Source organism: Oryzias melastigma, linkage group LG9, assembly GCF_002922805.2.
Source record: "Oryzias melastigma strain HK-1 linkage group LG9, ASM292280v2, whole genome shotgun sequence".
In the NCBI taxonomy this organism is placed as follows: Eukaryota; Metazoa; Chordata; class Actinopteri; order Beloniformes; family Adrianichthyidae; genus Oryzias; species Oryzias melastigma.
This window is the reverse complement of record NC_050520.1, coordinates 29985340-30002819: the sequence shown is the minus strand read 5'-3', so window position 1 is coordinate 30002819 and position 17480 is coordinate 29985340. Positions and strand designations below refer to the sequence as shown.

General features: G+C 40.1%; 2 protein-coding genes across 2 annotated transcripts in view; both read right to left on the bottom strand.

The window, feature by feature from the left end:
* Window positions 1–2287: 2287 nt before the first annotated feature.
* Window positions 2288–6319, bottom strand: bmp10 (bone morphogenetic protein 10). The gene is made up of 2 exons (XM_024274754.2): window positions 5488–6319; window positions 2288–5217 (listed from the first exon to the last, which is right to left on the bottom strand). Exons 1-2 carry the CDS (start codon window positions 5990–5992, stop codon window positions 4160–4162), a joined length of 1563 nt encoding a protein of 520 aa, XP_024130522.1. The 5' UTR covers window positions 5993–6319; the 3' UTR covers window positions 2288–4159.
* Window positions 6320–9356: 3037 nt separating this feature from the next.
* arhgap25 (Rho GTPase activating protein 25) overlaps window positions 9357–17480 on the bottom strand; it is a 25658-nt gene continuing 17534 nt past the window's right edge. Inside the window, exons 4-10 of the mRNA XM_024274697.2 lie at window positions 15491–15695; window positions 14129–14261; window positions 13933–14006; window positions 12995–13116; window positions 12690–12844; window positions 10691–11229; window positions 9357–10471 (exon numbers count right to left, since the gene is read on the bottom strand). Coding sequence (XP_024130465.1) covers window positions 10270–10471; window positions 10691–11229; window positions 12690–12844; window positions 12995–13116; window positions 13933–14006; window positions 14129–14261; window positions 15491–15695 — 1430 coding nt within the window. The 3' untranslated portion in view covers window positions 9357–10269. The remainder of the gene's footprint in view (window positions 10472–10690; window positions 11230–12689; window positions 12845–12994; window positions 13117–13932; window positions 14007–14128; window positions 14262–15490; window positions 15696–17480) is intronic.

Genomic DNA, 17480 nt, shown 5'->3' with positions numbered 1-17480 from the left:
CTTGTCACTGCTGGACTCTTTCCAGAGAATCTTCTTTATTTAGAAGGGTTTCCAGGATTATGAGAAAAAATCATCTATTTATAAACAGACTGAAAAGCAACAGAAGTGTGGTAACTGAACATCATTCTTCACGTGCCTGAGAACTAGATTGGCAATGCAAAGGTACTACTGGCAAAAAATTGTGAAACAATAATCCGATTTTTACTTTTTTTTGTTATATTTTTAAGATGGACCCCTTCACAACATCTGATCCAGCACAGGAGGTTTAAAAATGTCCCCCAAAATTATTCAGTATTTTTGGAATTATGTAACATCATGCTTGCTCTAAAGCTTTATTGGACCAAAGTCAATGTTAAAAATGGATTGAAATGACATTTTTATTTTCAATTAAAGAACATTTTGATAATTGTGGACATAAAATAATTGATTGTGCTAAATCAAAACATTTTTAATCAAAATAACTTAATTAAATTACATGTAAAAAATTACAGCAATTTAGTAACTAAATCTAAAGTAAAATCTTAAATCAATCCAAAGAAAATTATTGAGTTGTACCTAAGTAAAAAAAGGTTGTGTTCATTGTCAGAAGTTACATTATTAATATAAATGATACACATTTTTGCATTGATGTAGTTTAAACAAAAAGGCTTGAATCAAGTTAAAATTGTTGATTTAAATCAACAAAAAAATGTAATTTGAAAAAATGTAATAATTGTAAATTTAACAGTTACAAAACTTTTGTTAATTGATCTAATGTTTCACTTTTCAAGTGTAGGAATTTGTCTATTTTCTGTATTTTAGCTAAATTCTTAAAATTTCAAGTGAAATTAAATCAAATTCAAGGATATAGTTTTTAAATTTTAAAATACGGGTAATTTAAAAATATATATTTTTACCAAAGTCATACTGAGCAGTGAAGTTTGTTTATTGGGGCCTAAATTTAATCCACACTGATTTACATGAAAAACACCTTATTTGAAGAGTTTCTGTAAATTTGTGTCTGCAGTAAATTATGGAGCATTTGTGCTCAGAGATGTACCTGGAAAGTCATAGTTAACAATTATTTTATTGTATTTTATTGAAGCCAAAAAAGTACTCTAGCATGAACTGTCAACTAACAACCTCCAATATTGCGCTTGTTGCTTTTGTGTTTTGGAGTTTGGGGTCATCACTTCTGGTTATAGAACAGTGGCAGGCAAACTACGGCAGGGGGGGTGGGCATATGTGGCCCGTTAAACTATTTAATCTGGCCCTCCAAACTGGAACAAATTATTTTGATTACCCTTAATAATGTTAATTTTCCTTAAAGTTCAGTTGTCTCTCCACAAATGTCGCACTTCAAATAAATGAGTCTTTGTTCTGGCAATGAAAGCTATTCTGCATTCATGAAATGCTTGAAGATTTGTTTTTCTGATATTCATGTGATTTCCAAGTCGGAAAGTAATTGTTTGGATTATTCCAACATCACAAAAATGCAGCATTTCCTTAAATTTGAGTTTTTCCCTGAGGGGCGTCAAGCCATTGGGGAAAATGGCGCTAAAGTAAGAACAAAAAACAGAGCTTTGAAATAAAAACTCCCATTTTTTAAAAGTAATTTTCAATAAAGATTGAGGCATGTTTTTGTCCAGATCCTGTGTTAATATCGTTCTTTTATGAAGTGAATTACCAAAGCAGGCCATCAATCTGCTCCTGGTCTGGCCCTATCACCAAATTTTAGAACCCTTTGTGGCCCACGATATGAGAAAGTTCGCCCATCTCTGTTCTAGAGGCTCCCATCCTGCTTTTTTCAGCTGTAGAATAAACATAAGAAATTCCAAACCATGAATAGTAGAGGTGATGGCAGAAATAATGAATCAGGCTGTAATAAAGTCTCTTGTGACCGTAAATCATTGGTTTAAATTATGAAGCTCTACCCAAACATTTTTCAAAATTACAGCTTTCTGCTAGATCTTTTATGGCTTTTGGTAAAAAAAAACAAACAAAAAAAACAGTTAATGCATCATCAGGTCGTCCTTTGCTCACTAGGGGGCATTCCTCTGCTTGTTCCCATGGTTTTCTGTTTGTGCATAAAGTCTGACCCTTGAGCTGATAGCAATGGAATGAAGGATCTGAATGGAAGCAGTCTGTTATGTCACAACTCCAATGTTTTTTTTAGCCAGCGGCACAAATCAAATCCGACAAACAATGACACTTTTACTCATGACTTAAAAATAAACAGAAGTCAGTGAAACGTGAGCCTCCAAGCACGCATGACCAAACGCTCACACTTAAAAAAAGGACAACCATATTTATATTTCTTAATCATTTTTGCATTTTATTGATTTAAAAACCATTGCTAATTGTTTTCCCAACAAAATAGTCTTTATGCTGCAAATGCATTGTCATTGTTACAAAACTAGCTCTATGCCAACTTACAAATTTACATATGTATATTTAGTCTTTTACTCTGTTGTAAAAAGTAATAAATTAGAACAATAAATAGTCTTTTATTTGACACAAGCAGCAGAGGTATCAAAAGGCTTATAACCAAAGAAAGTATTTCCTCAAGGTATTTGTAAGGCGACTCTGCAATCCTTTCCAGACAAAAATGCTCCAAAAAGCCGATGTTTTTCCACAGAAGTGATGGATGACTTTGTTGAAGATACGGCGGGGGCACAAAGTGCAAGGTCAGCCAACTGAAACACTTGCCCAAGAATGTGGACGTCTCCTGGCTCCTCTCCCCACACCCCCATCCAGCCACATCAAAACGTGTCCTGAATGACTTCAAGCCCTCCAAGCATGAATGGTGGCATACATGTTTCTCAGCCCCCAACACCTCGCTATCTGTGTAACTCGGGGGAGTGGAGAAGAGGCATGTGAAGTGGGAAACGGGGTTGAGTCAGATAACCCGCGCTCCAGGGCCCGTGCACAGCGCTCACGTATCTGGAGGGGGGCTGCAGGAGCCGGGCCTGGAGAGTTCATGGCTTTTTCAGGTTGCCTTAGGGAGGTCATTTCACTGTGCTGAGGCACATGCAGTGCTGATTAGTGTTTGCATTGAGCGGGCAGGCCAGAGATAAGAGCAGAGGAAGGGGAAGAGAGACGGGGGAGGATCCACCAGTTCCCATCAGGCTGCACAAACGGACAAATCTCTTCTTCAGAAAATCTGGTGTCCTGCTGGCACGACATCATCTTGAAATCATTTTTGGTAAAAAAGGACAACTAATCCTCTACAGCTTCATATAACTTTTTTAACCTTTTAAATGAAATCATAAATTATACAACTTGAAGTGCATACAGTTCTGTCAAATGATACTAATGCTGCGTTCACGTCTGGACCACTTTCAATAAAAAGTCTATGTAAATGTGCAAATAGGCTCGTTTTGGGCTTCTGCAATCAAAACTCTTGCACGCACATGTAGCTACGTACATTTTCAGGCCCAAAACTCGTGGCCATCAAAAGCTGAACCAGTTCAACCAATGAGGGATTTGGCTCTGGTAGTTCTGTATGTGTAGTATCCTTTTGTGTGTATCTAGCTTAACTCTGAAGCTACGTACACACCAGACATGTGTTGCAAGTGCAAGAATGTGCTGAACGTAGGCATTTAAATGCACTCTAGGCATATGGTGTTTACACTGGACTGTAGATACCAGATACTTGTGCATGTATCTACAGTTGGAAGAGGTTTGGCTTAAAATGTCGAAGCGGTACAAATCTTGTGAATCTTTTCTCCAGAGGCTTTTTCTTTTCCAGCTGTATTCCAAAATCTGAGAGACTTGGTGTCATATACAAACCACAATTAGTAATTTCTCTGAATGATAACTTTTCAAATGACTGGTGTTTCAGAATCTTATGTCCCTACCAAAGCAAAGGTCCTAAACTGGTCAAAGTTCAGCTGATTTAGCTTTTGTGTTCAATGGTTGCAAGTTTTGTACGTAGAGCCCAAAACTGAATTAAAAACTTGCAAGAGTTTTGAATCCAGGAGCCTGAAATGCCCACATTCACCTGTCTAACTTTTTATTGGAACTTGTCGCTTGAACGCACAGTTCTGAGCCCGTGTGAACGCAGCATCATGGATTCCAACAGTTCCTTTGTCAGCCTAGTTAATTGCAGCTTATTGATAGTTTTATGTCTTTCCTCTTGGGGGGTAAGACTGATAGCGTTCAGCTCTGAGTCCGTGGACTATCTGCAGCCACACTCAGCCACCACCATGCCTTCATACTTGTACTTGTAGGTGACCACCCCTGTTTCGTCCAGGTACAGCAGGGAGATGGGGTCCAGCTTGGTGGGCACGCAGCATGCTCGCGCTGCCCTCTGAGGACTGTTAATGCTGACCAGTGTCTGAACGATGGCGTGCTTTGTGGGGGTGAGATGCTTTGTCAGTGGGTATGAGCAAACACCTGCACACTCAAAGGCATCGTAGCCGGGAGGAGCCAGAATCCAACTGTCCCAGCCAATGTCCTTGAACTCCACATACAGAGACTGTTTCTTGCAGTGGTTTCCTTTGGCGTTCCTGCGAATGCGGGATGCAGTGTCATATATCAGGTTTGAGCGCCTCTGTATCAGGTCTTCCTCGTCTGTAGCTTCCTCATTCTCGTCTCTATCCAGACCTCCCCATAGGTCATCGCTCTGCTCGACCACATTGGAAGTCTCGTGGTTTATCATCTCGTTCAGTTCACGTTTATCTTCTCGATGATCCCTGCTTTGGTCATCGGAGAAAACAATCAACAAGGGCTTGTGTTTTTCCTCGGGACTATTGTCAATCTTCATGTCTCCTTCAGGTGCACTCGCATCCTTGCTGTTCCTCACATCTTTATCGTTCTCACTGTCAGCTATGCTGGAAATGTGCACCTCCAACCGGTGTGTGGTGCCACTTTCAGACTTGCGCCAACCCTGAACGGCAGCAGTCAGGTCGAAGGCCTCCCAGCCGTTATCCGTCCCATAGACCTGTCGGGAAGCTAGCTCCACCAGCTCCACCCGCTCTGTCCGCTCCTGCACCAGTCCGAACGCATCTCTTCGCGCCGCCTTCCCGTCGGTCATGTTCTCCGTCCAGTCCTGCGACTCCACCTCGTAGATGGTGACCTTTCGGTCAACACCGGCATAAAGGTGGCGGTCAGTCTGGACAAGAGTGTAGAGGCGAAGTTCCGCCGCTGTTATGTGCTCGTGATGGGGGACTGACACATTGAAAAGGAGTGGGTGGCGCCTCACTCCCCCAACACCCACCATGCTTGGGCTTGAATCTGATCACAGATAAACGAAGAGTGTTAGACAACAAATAATTTTCCCAAGAGAAGTTCATAAATTGCAACTTAAGAGTGTCAATTCTACAATTGGACATTTCCAAACTATCTCAAAAATTAAAAATGAACATCTGAACAATAATGTGGAACTATTACTTCTCTACTTCAGGACTTATAAGGCTGCATAATCAATGTCTAACAAGAAAACAAGTTTTATTTTATCTATGTGTGTGTTTATCTGGGGGATCATAGTGTTGAGGTGAACTGTACCTTCATTCTTGAAGCTGCGGATGATGTTGGCGGTGGGCATGGCACTGTGGTCATTAGCGAAGCGGTTATAAAGTTCCATCATGTATTCAGGGGGTTCTTCTCTCGTACTCCCTGGAGGCAAGGCCGGGGGGCCCATACCCGACAGGTTGAAAGTGCGCAGAAACTGTTCCTTCAAGCTCCTCAGCAGGTTTTGCATGTCAGCGTTGTTTTCCTGCTCCAAAATGGACGGGTCCACCACCCCTCCATGCCCGTCCCCCAGCCCTGGAGCAGGACGAATCCTCTGATGAGTCCGCGAAATGGGGCCGCTTTGTCCACGGAGAGGCGCCTGGAGCAACAGGAGGCAAATCAGCAGGAACACAATCTTGGAGGTGCAAATGGTTCCCAGTTCAGAGCCCGAAATGCTCGCCATGGGAGAAACAATCTGCAGCAGTCTAGTGTATGCCCTCTGGGGTGGTGGATGGGTGAGATCATGCAACAAGAAGGAAGACAGACGTTTTGTTTGCATAAATCCAGAAGTTCTGCAAGCTGTAGGTCAGTATATGTGGCCGCGGCTGCATTCCTGTTGACCCGAGCGATGTAAGCCCCTCTCCAGGCGTGTGGCGTCCTGGTGCCCTCCTTCAGATCTCACAGCATTTATTTTCATGCACACTGTTTGAAGTTCTTTGCAGCAGGGCAGCGATTCCGGTGGCAGGGTGGCCGAGGCTCGTCTTTGTCTGTTCGACTCATCTCTCTTGTGTCCTCTCCTTGGTCAGTCTCTCTGTGGTCTGCTCTTTCTTCCCAGCCTTGTCTTTCTGTCCCTTATCTATGATATGGTGGGCTCTGCATTGCTCAGTGCTTATGGTCTCTTTGGGGTGTGTGTGTGTGTGCGTGCCTTCTTTTTAACTCTGTGTGATGCGCATGAGCGTGTGCGTTATCTCACAACTTCCTTAATGAGGATTTTGTAAACACTGTCCTGCAGCTTCTTCCTTGTGGACGGGTTATTTTGTTTGGGTGGGTTACTCTTCATTTGTTTGTTTGCTTTGGGAACGGTGAAGTTATGCCAGTGCTTTCTAGGCATAATTGAGCGTCCCTTTTTTGAAAAAAAGTTAAATACACTTCTGGTTTGTTGATTTTATAGACACATTTTTCAGGTAACTTGAATCAGAGCCCATGAGGAGTGAGGCCTTAAGTCTGTGCAACATTTTGAGCTGCATACGAGAGTGAAAAACAGAGTTTGAACCCCTCTCTTTCTTATAGTTACTGCGTTTGAAACTGATTTTTCTAACCTCTTTGAAGAGGCTAGGGTGTGTAATGCAAGACATAATGAGGCACCTTGGCAAGCTTTCATCGCCCGGCAGACAAAGCTTCCCGGAGACATTCCTCTCAATTTCAGAGACAGCAAGAAGTCAAAGGTGAAGCCCACGGAAAGCCTGCGAAACAAGAGGATTTTCACCACCTAACAATGTTTGACATGCAAAAAAAATAGTTTACCCCCTTTTCACTTCTGATGTTTTATTTATCAGGCCATAATACAAAACACACCAGACCTTTGCCTGTTTTGAAAACTAGGAAATGTGAAAGGGAGATTGGATTTATGTATTTTGAACTAAGGTAAAAAGCAAAAGCAGCATGGAAAAAAAAATCAAGAACATCCCTCAATTTAATGATTTTCTGAGTAACATTCATTTCTGTTGGTTAAATTGAAATGTTTTTTCCTTAATGGGGTTTAACTTCACATATAATGTCTGATATGACAATAACTAAAAATGGCGAAGCTGTCATAGCAGCAAACCATGACTCAGCACAGACGCTGAACTCTGGTGGCATACAAAGAAGATTCTAGTCAACTCACAAAGCCTGGGTCCTAAAATCCATTCCCATACCACTGTCCTGTCACCACCATGCCTCGTGTGCTGTATAGAAGCAATTCTCATGAACTTGAACTCGCTAAATTTTATGTAAGCCGCATTTTTCTTTTTTGTTTTTCTCCTTGACTCCATGATTGAAGCATATTTGAAAACTTACCTGTATATACTGCAGCTATTTACTAGGATTTCTACTTTATGGTCATTTTTTTCAGTCTTAAAAAAATCAACTTCAAACTGCATAAAAATAGCTTTGCAACCTGTAAGAGAGTCTTATCTCAAAGAAATCCTCTATTATCTGTACTAACTCAATAAAATCATCATCTATGGAAAAACAACTATTATTTCTCAACAATATCTCTGAATTCTGGCTTTACTTTAATTCAAAATTATTGACAGTATTTCAGTTCAAATTATTCATTAAAGTTAGATTAACTTGCAAAACCTCGACAGAAACCCATGAAGTTAAATCCTGATTTGGGTTCTTTTTAGATCCCCGTGTGACTATAGTTTTTCTGACAGTTTGAGAATCTGATGACGTTGAAGGCGACCGTCACCGGTTCCTCCTCAGACGGGAACGTTTGTCACCTGATACCTCATTGCACCACTCGGTTGTCCTTCATTCCTGAGCTTCTTCGTGTGACCCGCAGATACACTCCTGTTGTCAGTGCGTCACGGCGATGGGAAGGAATGAGCTTTTCCTGCCTCTGCCACTCATCTGCCAGGCTGACGACTGACAGACGAGCTCTTATCAGGCGTTTTGTTGAACTGCTGCCGCAACAGACCATCACATCTTCCTGATGGGCCCAAGAAAACTTGAGGCAATGTCCGTTTGCACACTCAGTCAGGCCCCTCTATCTGCTCTCCGTTAGGGGCCTAAGGGCATAACAAACGTGGATTAGAGGAGGCCATAGTTGCTATTTTTGGAGTGATACTACTATTAGACAGTACTCCATGAAAATAGTATTGTTTTTTAGCTTTTATAGATTTTTTTCTCATAAATTGGCTGCAATTAAAATAGTCTTTATAAAATAAAATAAAATGTAAAAAGTTGTTTCAGTTTCTCTGGTTAATTGATAGCAATTGACATTTTCACTTAAACAAAAAGCCTTCATTCCACTGTCTTACTATGTAGCCACAAGGGGGTCAGAGTCTGTGCCGCTCCCCATACAGGGTTGTGTCTGGAAGGACATCTTGCATAAAAATTTACCAGATCACCTGTGTGAGTCAGGGAAAAGCTGATTCACCGTGGAAACCCGTGAAGGGAGAAACCGAAAGGTAAACAACTTCATACTAGTGCTGTTTTTTGTGTATAATTTGAACTAAAGGCACAAATATTATTCTATATATGATACCATTGACCTTATACACTTTACTGAGCCAATAAGGTCCATCCACACATTTCCACATAAATCTTTTATTTTCTCGTCTTTTCTCAAACAACCACAGCAGACAAACACTCTGTTGCCTTCACAATAGTGTAATCCCTGAGTCATTTTAAATAGCTCAACCTGAGAAGTGATATTTCCGTGCGAACAAAACCGCCTCCTTTGTTCTGAAACCATTTTCTGCTGGAAGGAACACAGGTTTGATTTATCTGAATTTGATCCTCGGGTCTTTGAGGTTTCAGAGGCCGAAAGTATTCAGGTAACTTGAGAAAATAAAAGAAATTGAAGGAATTCTTCTTGTCCGGCTTAAGGTTCCTTCAGCTTAACTGAACAATAACAGTTTAGAGAAGCACTTAACCTGTATTTTATACTGTCAGGGCGGCTGGTGAATGTGTGGGGATTATGGCACGATTTTCAGCTACTGCACTCAGATATTATGACATATTGGAATTGGCAGCACAAATTGGGCTAAGAGACCAGAACATTATTCCAGGCAGAGCGAGAATTACTGGAAAAGAAACCAGGCTGATCCTGGATCACAGCCGGATTCAGATGAAGCAATGGGACCTTTCAGAAGCTGTGCAAAAACACACTTATTAAAGCTAGAACCACCTGGAAACAAACATTAGTTGTTTTGTTTTTTTCACAAGAATACCAAGGTCTGGTAACCCCTTGACAGCTGTTACTTACCTTACCTTAATTTAGCAAAAACTTTATTTTGAAAGCGAAACCTTTTTGTTTTTTTTGGGTTTTTTTTTCATGGACATAAATCCAGCGAAACAGTAGTTAGTGCTCTTCCCTCACAGCCGGAAGGCCCTGGTTCAAATCCCAGCTGGGATCTTTCTGTGTGGGGTTTCCATGTTCTCTCTGGACACTTCATGGGTTAATTATTTACTCTAAATTGTCTTTAGGTGTGGGGAGTGATTGTGTGCCCTGCGACAGACTCCAACAGACCCAGAGAGGGGTATAGCGTCTAAGAAAAGGGATGGATGGAAACAAATTCAGGTGTTTTTCTAGAGTTCTTCATGTGTGTCATTGTTTTCATCATGCTTTATTATTTTAGCTTCCCTTCAGTTAAACAATTTGACTTTTATCATATTTTTGGCCAATATTCTTGAGCTTTTTTTTAAAACAAGTATGTTTTAATAGCATTTTCTTCTATTACTCCATCTGAATGAGACTTTTTTTTACATGCAAAAAGAAAAATCCTAATAACTTATTTTCAAGATAAAACAGAGATGAAATATAAATCTGGCTGTTCCAGCCTGGACACGCCTGATCTGATCCGATCTGGTGGTTTGTAGATGGAAGACCCTCAGGTGCTCTCCAGTGTGTCGTTGTGGTGGTCCCAAGTCTGGTAAACACAGAGGTCAGGAAGGTCATCCGTCCTAAAAAACGAAACCAAATCACGTTCTAGTTCGATTCGCTATGGTGAGGGAGTAGTCGAAAGGAAAAAAAAACTAAAAATTGGAGAGAAAATCCAACAAAGACGCCGGATGAGCAGCTCCAGTCTGATGAAATGAGTCAATAGAATACAGGGAGAAAACGGCTTAAGTTGGAGCTTGTTTCTTTGCGATAAGAAACTGCTGAATGTCTCTTTGCAGCTCGCTGTTGCGCCTCTGAGCCTCGTCCCGACTGCGCTCTGCATTTTTTAGGCAGATCTCCAGAGCAGCTACGCGGCGGCGCTCTGCCTCCAGAGCAGCCTGGAGCTCCACCACGGTGGCCTTCAGCTCCATGTTCTCCTTCTGCAAACTGCAAAAAGACAAAGTTAACCCTTTGGCAGCAGAGCTCCAGTGTTTATGTTCTGTGATTTACTATCATTGTTAGCTTGATCAACGTCATTCCAGTAGATTCTGAAGGAGAAAAGCGGCTTTTCTCCTTCAGAATCTACTGGAATGATGTTGATCGTGTTAGCGTTTGTAAAGTATCTTAAAGATTTTTTGTTTAAGTTGACCTTTAGGATGACCTCACCTCTCTGGAAGTGGCTCCTCCTCCTTCTGTTGTGGTCTGCTGTTGACCTGCACCCCCGTGCTGCCCTCTTTTGAGGCTTCTGCCGTCTTCTGATCAGACGGCGGCCCCCCCGTAGGCTGGGAGTCACTCTCAGGTTTCTGGGAGCTGGCATTAGAAGACACGGCGCTATCGCTGCCCCTCCGGGTCACAGACTTATCCTCCTCTTCCTTTCTGCTGAACTTGGAGACTCCTAAAAACGGGCTGCGCAGGTCCAAGATTTTAAAAATGTCTTCCGACAAAGTCCCGCTCTTCTCCTCAATGCTCTCCTGGGTCTTGCTCCATTTGTTGAGGGCGTCTGCCTTGGCAGCCATCCCCGTGAGGGGGCAGATGAAGGTGGGGAGGGTCTGAGTGCGCTTGCGAGGACTGCCCTGACCCTCTTCTGTGCAGGGGGAGAAAGAATCCTGACACTCCATCTGTGGGCTGAAGTTCCCTGTGAGCGGACCTGGACTGTCGTCGTCTTCCTCTTCTTTGGGAGACTCGGACAGAAACGGATCACCCATCTGAGACACACAAAGGCAGCAAGTGATCGATTTAGATACACAACACTTTACTGTTAAACCAACAGTTTGCATTTGAATATACACAAAATACAAATTTGGGAGCTGGAAAAAGTGAATAAAAGGTTTTTGCACGACTCCTACAAGTCAATAGAATTATTTTATTTTTTATTTTAAAATACTTTTTTTGTTTCTTTTTTTTTCAATCAGTCATTTTTGAATCCTTGTAACTTTAACATTTTGGTGTTTGAATAAGACATTTATGGTTTCTTGAAAGCAGTTCCGCCCCTCCAGATCATTTTAGTTTATTGTTATTAATGGTTCGATGTGATCTTACACTTATCTCTAACTTGTATAAGTTTGACAAAATATATTTTTATGAAGAGTGAAATATTTAAAGTTATTTAAGGTTTAAGTTTATTAATTCCAGAATAATATTCCTGTATGTTTTTATTAATATTTATGTTTAAAAGTTGTGTTTTAAAAATGTAGTTTTATTGTGTTCACTAAATATTATCCTGGCCCATGATCTAAGGTGTGTTTTGGATTTTGGCCCCCTGTGCGATTGAGTCTTACAGTCTCAGAATAACTGAATCCTTTTACCAAATTCCTTTACATTTCTTTGATTGGATGACTCCAAGCATTTTAATGTTGGGAAATGAGCAGTGTTCACAACTTGCCATGTTTGGATGGTCTGGATCTAAATCCTGAGGAAACATGTTGTGGGTGCTAAAAGAAAGCCACCAAAAAAGATGTAAAAGTGTTAAACTTTAAACATTTACAAACTGTTTTTACTCTGAATGGTTCAGGAAATTCCCAAATGTACGAGGAAGGATGAGGAACACTGTTCATTTGAATCCTTTTTAGAAAGCATAATATTAAAAACATGCATTGTGTTTTTCTCCAAGGCAATGATAGCAGAAAAAATGTTGTATTTGTCTTAATTAGGTATTTAAAGGCTTAAAGTATTGTATCACCATCTGGTCTGAAAAATGTTTAAAAGGGAAAATGGTGCTTATTTTGTTACACTTGTGACCTCCGTTGTGTAGATATGATGTGTGAGTGTCAAAATGTATTGAGTCTGAACCATAGACCGTATATAGAGAGAACTGGACTGATCCCCGCCCCCCTCGTCTTTCAAACAGGAAGTACCTGCTGCTCCCAGAAAGCCAAAATCCCATAGACTTCTATTGAAAAATAAATAGCTATTACTCAATCTGTTGATGAGACTAACGTTCTTGCTCATGTCTCTTTTTAACAGGTTCCTGCTAAGCTGAATTTTTTTATTTTTATGATATATAAAAATGTAAATTGTGCAAAAACAATAGTTAGCGAGCTTTTTACTCTATGCAAGACAAACAAACCTTTTCCTCCAAAATCTTAAAAATTAAGATTAAACTTGAAACAATCAAAAAGTGCCCACTGAAAACTTGCTTAAAGGAATGCCTTTTCATGTACTGTACCTCTGCAGACTCCCAGCCCACAAAACTACGGGGACTGTTCTTCTGGTTTTCAGTCTTAACAGGGGGAGAGGAGGGAGGCGGGTCTTTGATGGGAGGAAACAGACTCTCATGCTGTCTGATCATCACTGTCATCAGCTTCTGGATCTGAGGAGTGGCTGTGAAGAAAAACAAACACCAATGTTTAAAGATTCCAATCAAAATGATGATTCTCCAATCCCCAGACTTATGAGGAGTCACTGGAGTTCACCTAATGGTGAACAGAGACGTTGGTCTTGTGCACAGGAGACAAAAGAAGCAGTTCTCACCCTTCATCATGGTGAAGGGATCTTCTATTTGAGGTTTGAGCAGGTTGATTCCCATCACAGTGGCCAAGTTCTCTACATTCATTTTGTTGACGCTGGAGTGGAGCTGCACCTCAAACAAAAACCTGTCGGCAAAAATCTTCATGAGCAAAAAAACCTTGAAGTTGAAATGATGCACCGCTAAAACAGGCCCCTTAGAGAGAAAGACTAAAATTCTTGCCTATTTGACAGATTTTTATTTAATAAGCAAAAAAAAAAAATGCTAATAATGTACAAAAAATGGTCCAAAAATGATTATTTTAAGAAAAAACTCCAGTCACTAGGACATATTTTTTCTTTTGCAATTGCAAAACTTTCTTGAAAAGATTATTGTTCCTGCAAGACAGAAAAAGGGCCAAATAGAGTCTTTTTACATTCTTACATTCAGTTATTTATGGAGAACGCACCTCTGAGCGGTTTAATGCTCATGTGATGATGTTCAAGTTAAAAAAAAGAAAAATGCATTAATCCAAAACCTGTTTGATTTTTAGTTATTCTTAAAATCATTGCTCATAATTATGTGGAGCTCAACATCCGCATCACTTCTGTGGAAGTTTAAAAAAATGATTTTTTAAACATTTTGAAGAACAGGTCAGTCAGATTTTTGCTTCTTTGCATTTTACTGCAACTGTTGTGGTTTATTGTAGTTCTTTAGCTGATGAAATCAAGAGAAACATCACAACAGGAAGTCCTTCTGTACACGTCAAAGAAGGTTAGGTTAGGAAATTTCAACATTAAATCATAATTTTCCCCCACTTTAAATGTTTCTGTCATTTTTTTCAGCTTTTTCTTTTTTGTCCATTTTTCTACATTTGCTTTCAGTTTTTAAGCTCCATACAAGAGTCTGTGAGGTTTTTTAGGTTCAGTAAAATTCTCCTCACAAATTTATAGTTTCTACTCACTGACAAACGTAGCCAAGAAGGTTGTAGTTGAGTCTGGGCAGAAGAGCAATTTGTTTCTCCAGCCTCGCCCAGCCCTGTAAGAAACACACAAATCACATGCTGAAGGACAAGTTTACGTCTGATAAAAAAATAAAATAAATAAAAAAACTTCCTCTTTACACTCACTCAGATGTGTTTTTGATAAAAATGAACAAACCTCTTTGGTGTTTGAATCCAGCATGTTGGTGCAGTCCAGAAAGTCCTGGTACTGAGTCCAGGGCACCACAGGTTCAGGAAGCTCCCTCAGGTAGAGTTTGAGCAGCGACGCCACCGTGTGGACATCTGTGTCACTGCGGACACAACACTCACTAATCACAGACTAAAAAACAAAATGTCACCAACATCCACTAAGCGCTGTATCACAGTTCACCTCATAATTCTTTGATGATCTTTGATAAGATTGTTACTTCAAATTAAATCTTAAGTGCCACTTCAATCAAATTTTGTTGTATTTAAAGTGTTCCCTGTTGTCTTTTATTCATGATTATTATAATAAAGAAAACTGTTGTAGTTTTGTAGGACATAGTTTCTGCAGAGCGGCAGGAGTTCTTCAGAAATTCACCCCTGAGTTGTGGGCTGGACTGTTTGTGTGGAAGTAAGCCTCTGCTTATATCCCATCATTCCTTATACAGCCCCTCCTAACCCTATCCTAACATTAGCGGTGCAACAAAAATGGTGAGAAATATCGGAGCCATCCAGACGTACAGTTTTGAGACAAACGTCAGCTCAAACGAGGAAAATGAAGTCGTACACGGATATATTTGTCTGCAAGTGGAGCAGAGCAGGGAGACTATAGAACAGTAACTCACAATGAAGAGCTTTTTCAAAAAATACCCAGAAACTCTGTTTTGATCTTAAATTCCATTATATTTGTTCTCCATCATGAGATAAATGCTAGAAGATCGTGTTAAAAACAACAAAAACACCATTTTCAATGGAGTGGGTCATTGAAATATGTTCAGACACATGGAGGACTACTATGTAAAACTGGCGTCAGATGATAAACAATTTCCATCTTTATAGAGTCTTGAAAGAAAAGTGACCTTAAAAAGTTTAAAATAATCCTGCGGGGACAAGAAGTTATTCAGCTTGATTGTCTTACGTTGTATGCTCCTTGTTCTGTAGTTACCTTGAGCACTTTTCCATTGTTTTGGTTTGATATTTGTTGTGATTTTGTGTTTTTCAGAAAGCCTTGTGCTCTCTGAGCTGAAGGGGACAGATTCAGAGCAGGCCGCCTGCGTTGAATCAGCTTTGTCAAGAGATCACGATGTTTTCATTCTGCCTGTCAGAACAGGATGTGGCTTCACCCTCGACTCTTGATCACTGAGCTATCTTTTTTTTTCACGGAAATAAGCTGATTCTGTTAATTGATTTTCTCCTTTTATGGAAACAGTCCCCAACAGCTTTTGATTCCTATTTTAACCAGGCTTTTATGTTGATGTAAGCAGCAAAACATCCCTATAAACATATTTAAAAATCAGATTAAAACCACAATGAGAGTGACTGTGGAGGGTGTTACCTGGGGAAGGAGGGCCTCTCTCCTGCATCGAAGGCATCTCTGAACTGTTTTACAGCATTGTCCTGACCAGGGAGGCGGAAGATGCCCTCCTCATCCAGCCCGTGCTGCTTGATAAACTCCACACATTTCTGCACCAGGATGGGCACCGTGCTGGACCCGAAGCGCTTCTCGTACGCCATAGTGTCTACAAGACTCTTTCCAAACACTGCGCAAGGAAAGAAAGGCAGATAATGTAGCAGTTATTTTAGAAGTGAAGGTTTTTACTCACTTACCCAACTTTATGTTTTTATCTACATTCAACAACTTGTGACCGATTAGGTCATTATTTTGGCTGGTTAAATCTTAAATCCCAAAGATCATCTTTGTAATTGAATGCAGCACAGAAACAAAAAGTGAAACTTTTAAATGCAAAAACAAAAAAGAAAAAATATTGAAAACCTGTTTAAAATATTTTTGCATTAGCCTATGAAAAGCTTAAGACTTAACCTCAGCGTGTAAGTATTAAATAATCTGACAGACACGTTTCTTCATTTCAAAAACATGCACTTTAGATGTCAGTTTATGTCCACGATTTAAAGGGATTTCTAAAAGAAGTAGATGAAGCAGAAGCTGAATCGTCTGTTTTGAGAGGCTAACTGCTGTGAAAGGAGGTTAAATTGGTTGGAAAAAAAAACGAAAATAAACCCATCTGTGGTTGGATCTACGGCCAAATGAACTGAGGTCTGAAGTTTCACCTGCTGGAAAGTTTGACATCAGCATTTTCTTTAAATAGGCTAACTAGCCTAACGAGGAAAGGCAGTCGTCCACAAGCAGGTCGGTCAGTCAAAACAACAAAGAATGGAAACATTGGAGGAGACTTCAGTGTTTAAGAACATATTGTTTCAATCTTGTGAGAAGAAAACAGCCGGGCTTTGATTTTAAAAAGAAAGGGACATATCCTTATCAATCAGACACAAATTGCTGAGTCGTGCAAACATCTAGATCACCATCAACATTTTTTTGTTTGTTAATGATTAAAAAATATATTTGTTGAGACGATCGAGGGAACTGGATTCATAGTTTTTAAAAAGGTAAAACATACTAATGCACTTTAAATACAACATTTTGTATGTTTTTTTTTCTTGCCGCCTTCTTTTTTTATTGAATTTTCAATAGAAAAAAACAAAAACTGAATTTACATTCCACTCGATTCAGCATTTACAGTAATTGTGACTTTCTTCAACAGTATCTCAAAATAATGCTTTTTCTTATTCACAGCCTCATTTTAACAACTCCACCCCCACCCCAAGAACAAGAGAAATGTGTGGATGTTTTGCATGAAATAAGAAGCTTTTATTGTGAACTCCGCTGAGTGATTTAGATGTCTCCATTTCCTGTAGGAGTTAGAAAGCTGTTAATATCTGTTGTTTTATTGACATTTTTTTCCTAACTTCATTGTTTTTACTGATTTCTTAATGCACGACATCATCATGTTTTGTACTGTGTTGTGCTCTGTTATGCTTGCATGGTTTACTCTGGGGAAAATCTACCGTCTGTAGGAGGTTAACCCGCCGCTGGTGAGGCTTAAACGAAAAATCTTCAACATACTGTAACTTTTAACTTCAGAATCTACTGGAATTAGGTTGATGGTGTCAACGGTTGAAAAGTTACCGTAAATAGTGAAAAGGGTTAAAGGGTTAACATACCAAAAGTCAAAGAAAGAACCTATTAATTCCCCAATAAGCCAAACCTAAATCTTTAAGGTCTCCTAAAGATAAATGTGTCAAGTTTCCTAATGATTGGTCGAATGCTGTTTTTTTTTTTAGGTTCCTTTTTGGACAAAAAAATGTTTATATTTTGTTTCTTTTGCAAACCAACCAGACGAAGATGCTCGATATTTACTAGAAAACTTGTGTTCTGCTGAGGCAGAGAGAAAAAAGGGATTTCAATGAACCAACCTCCGCTCGTTGGCACTCCAATGACTTTGCGCAGAGTGCGGACCCAGTCATCC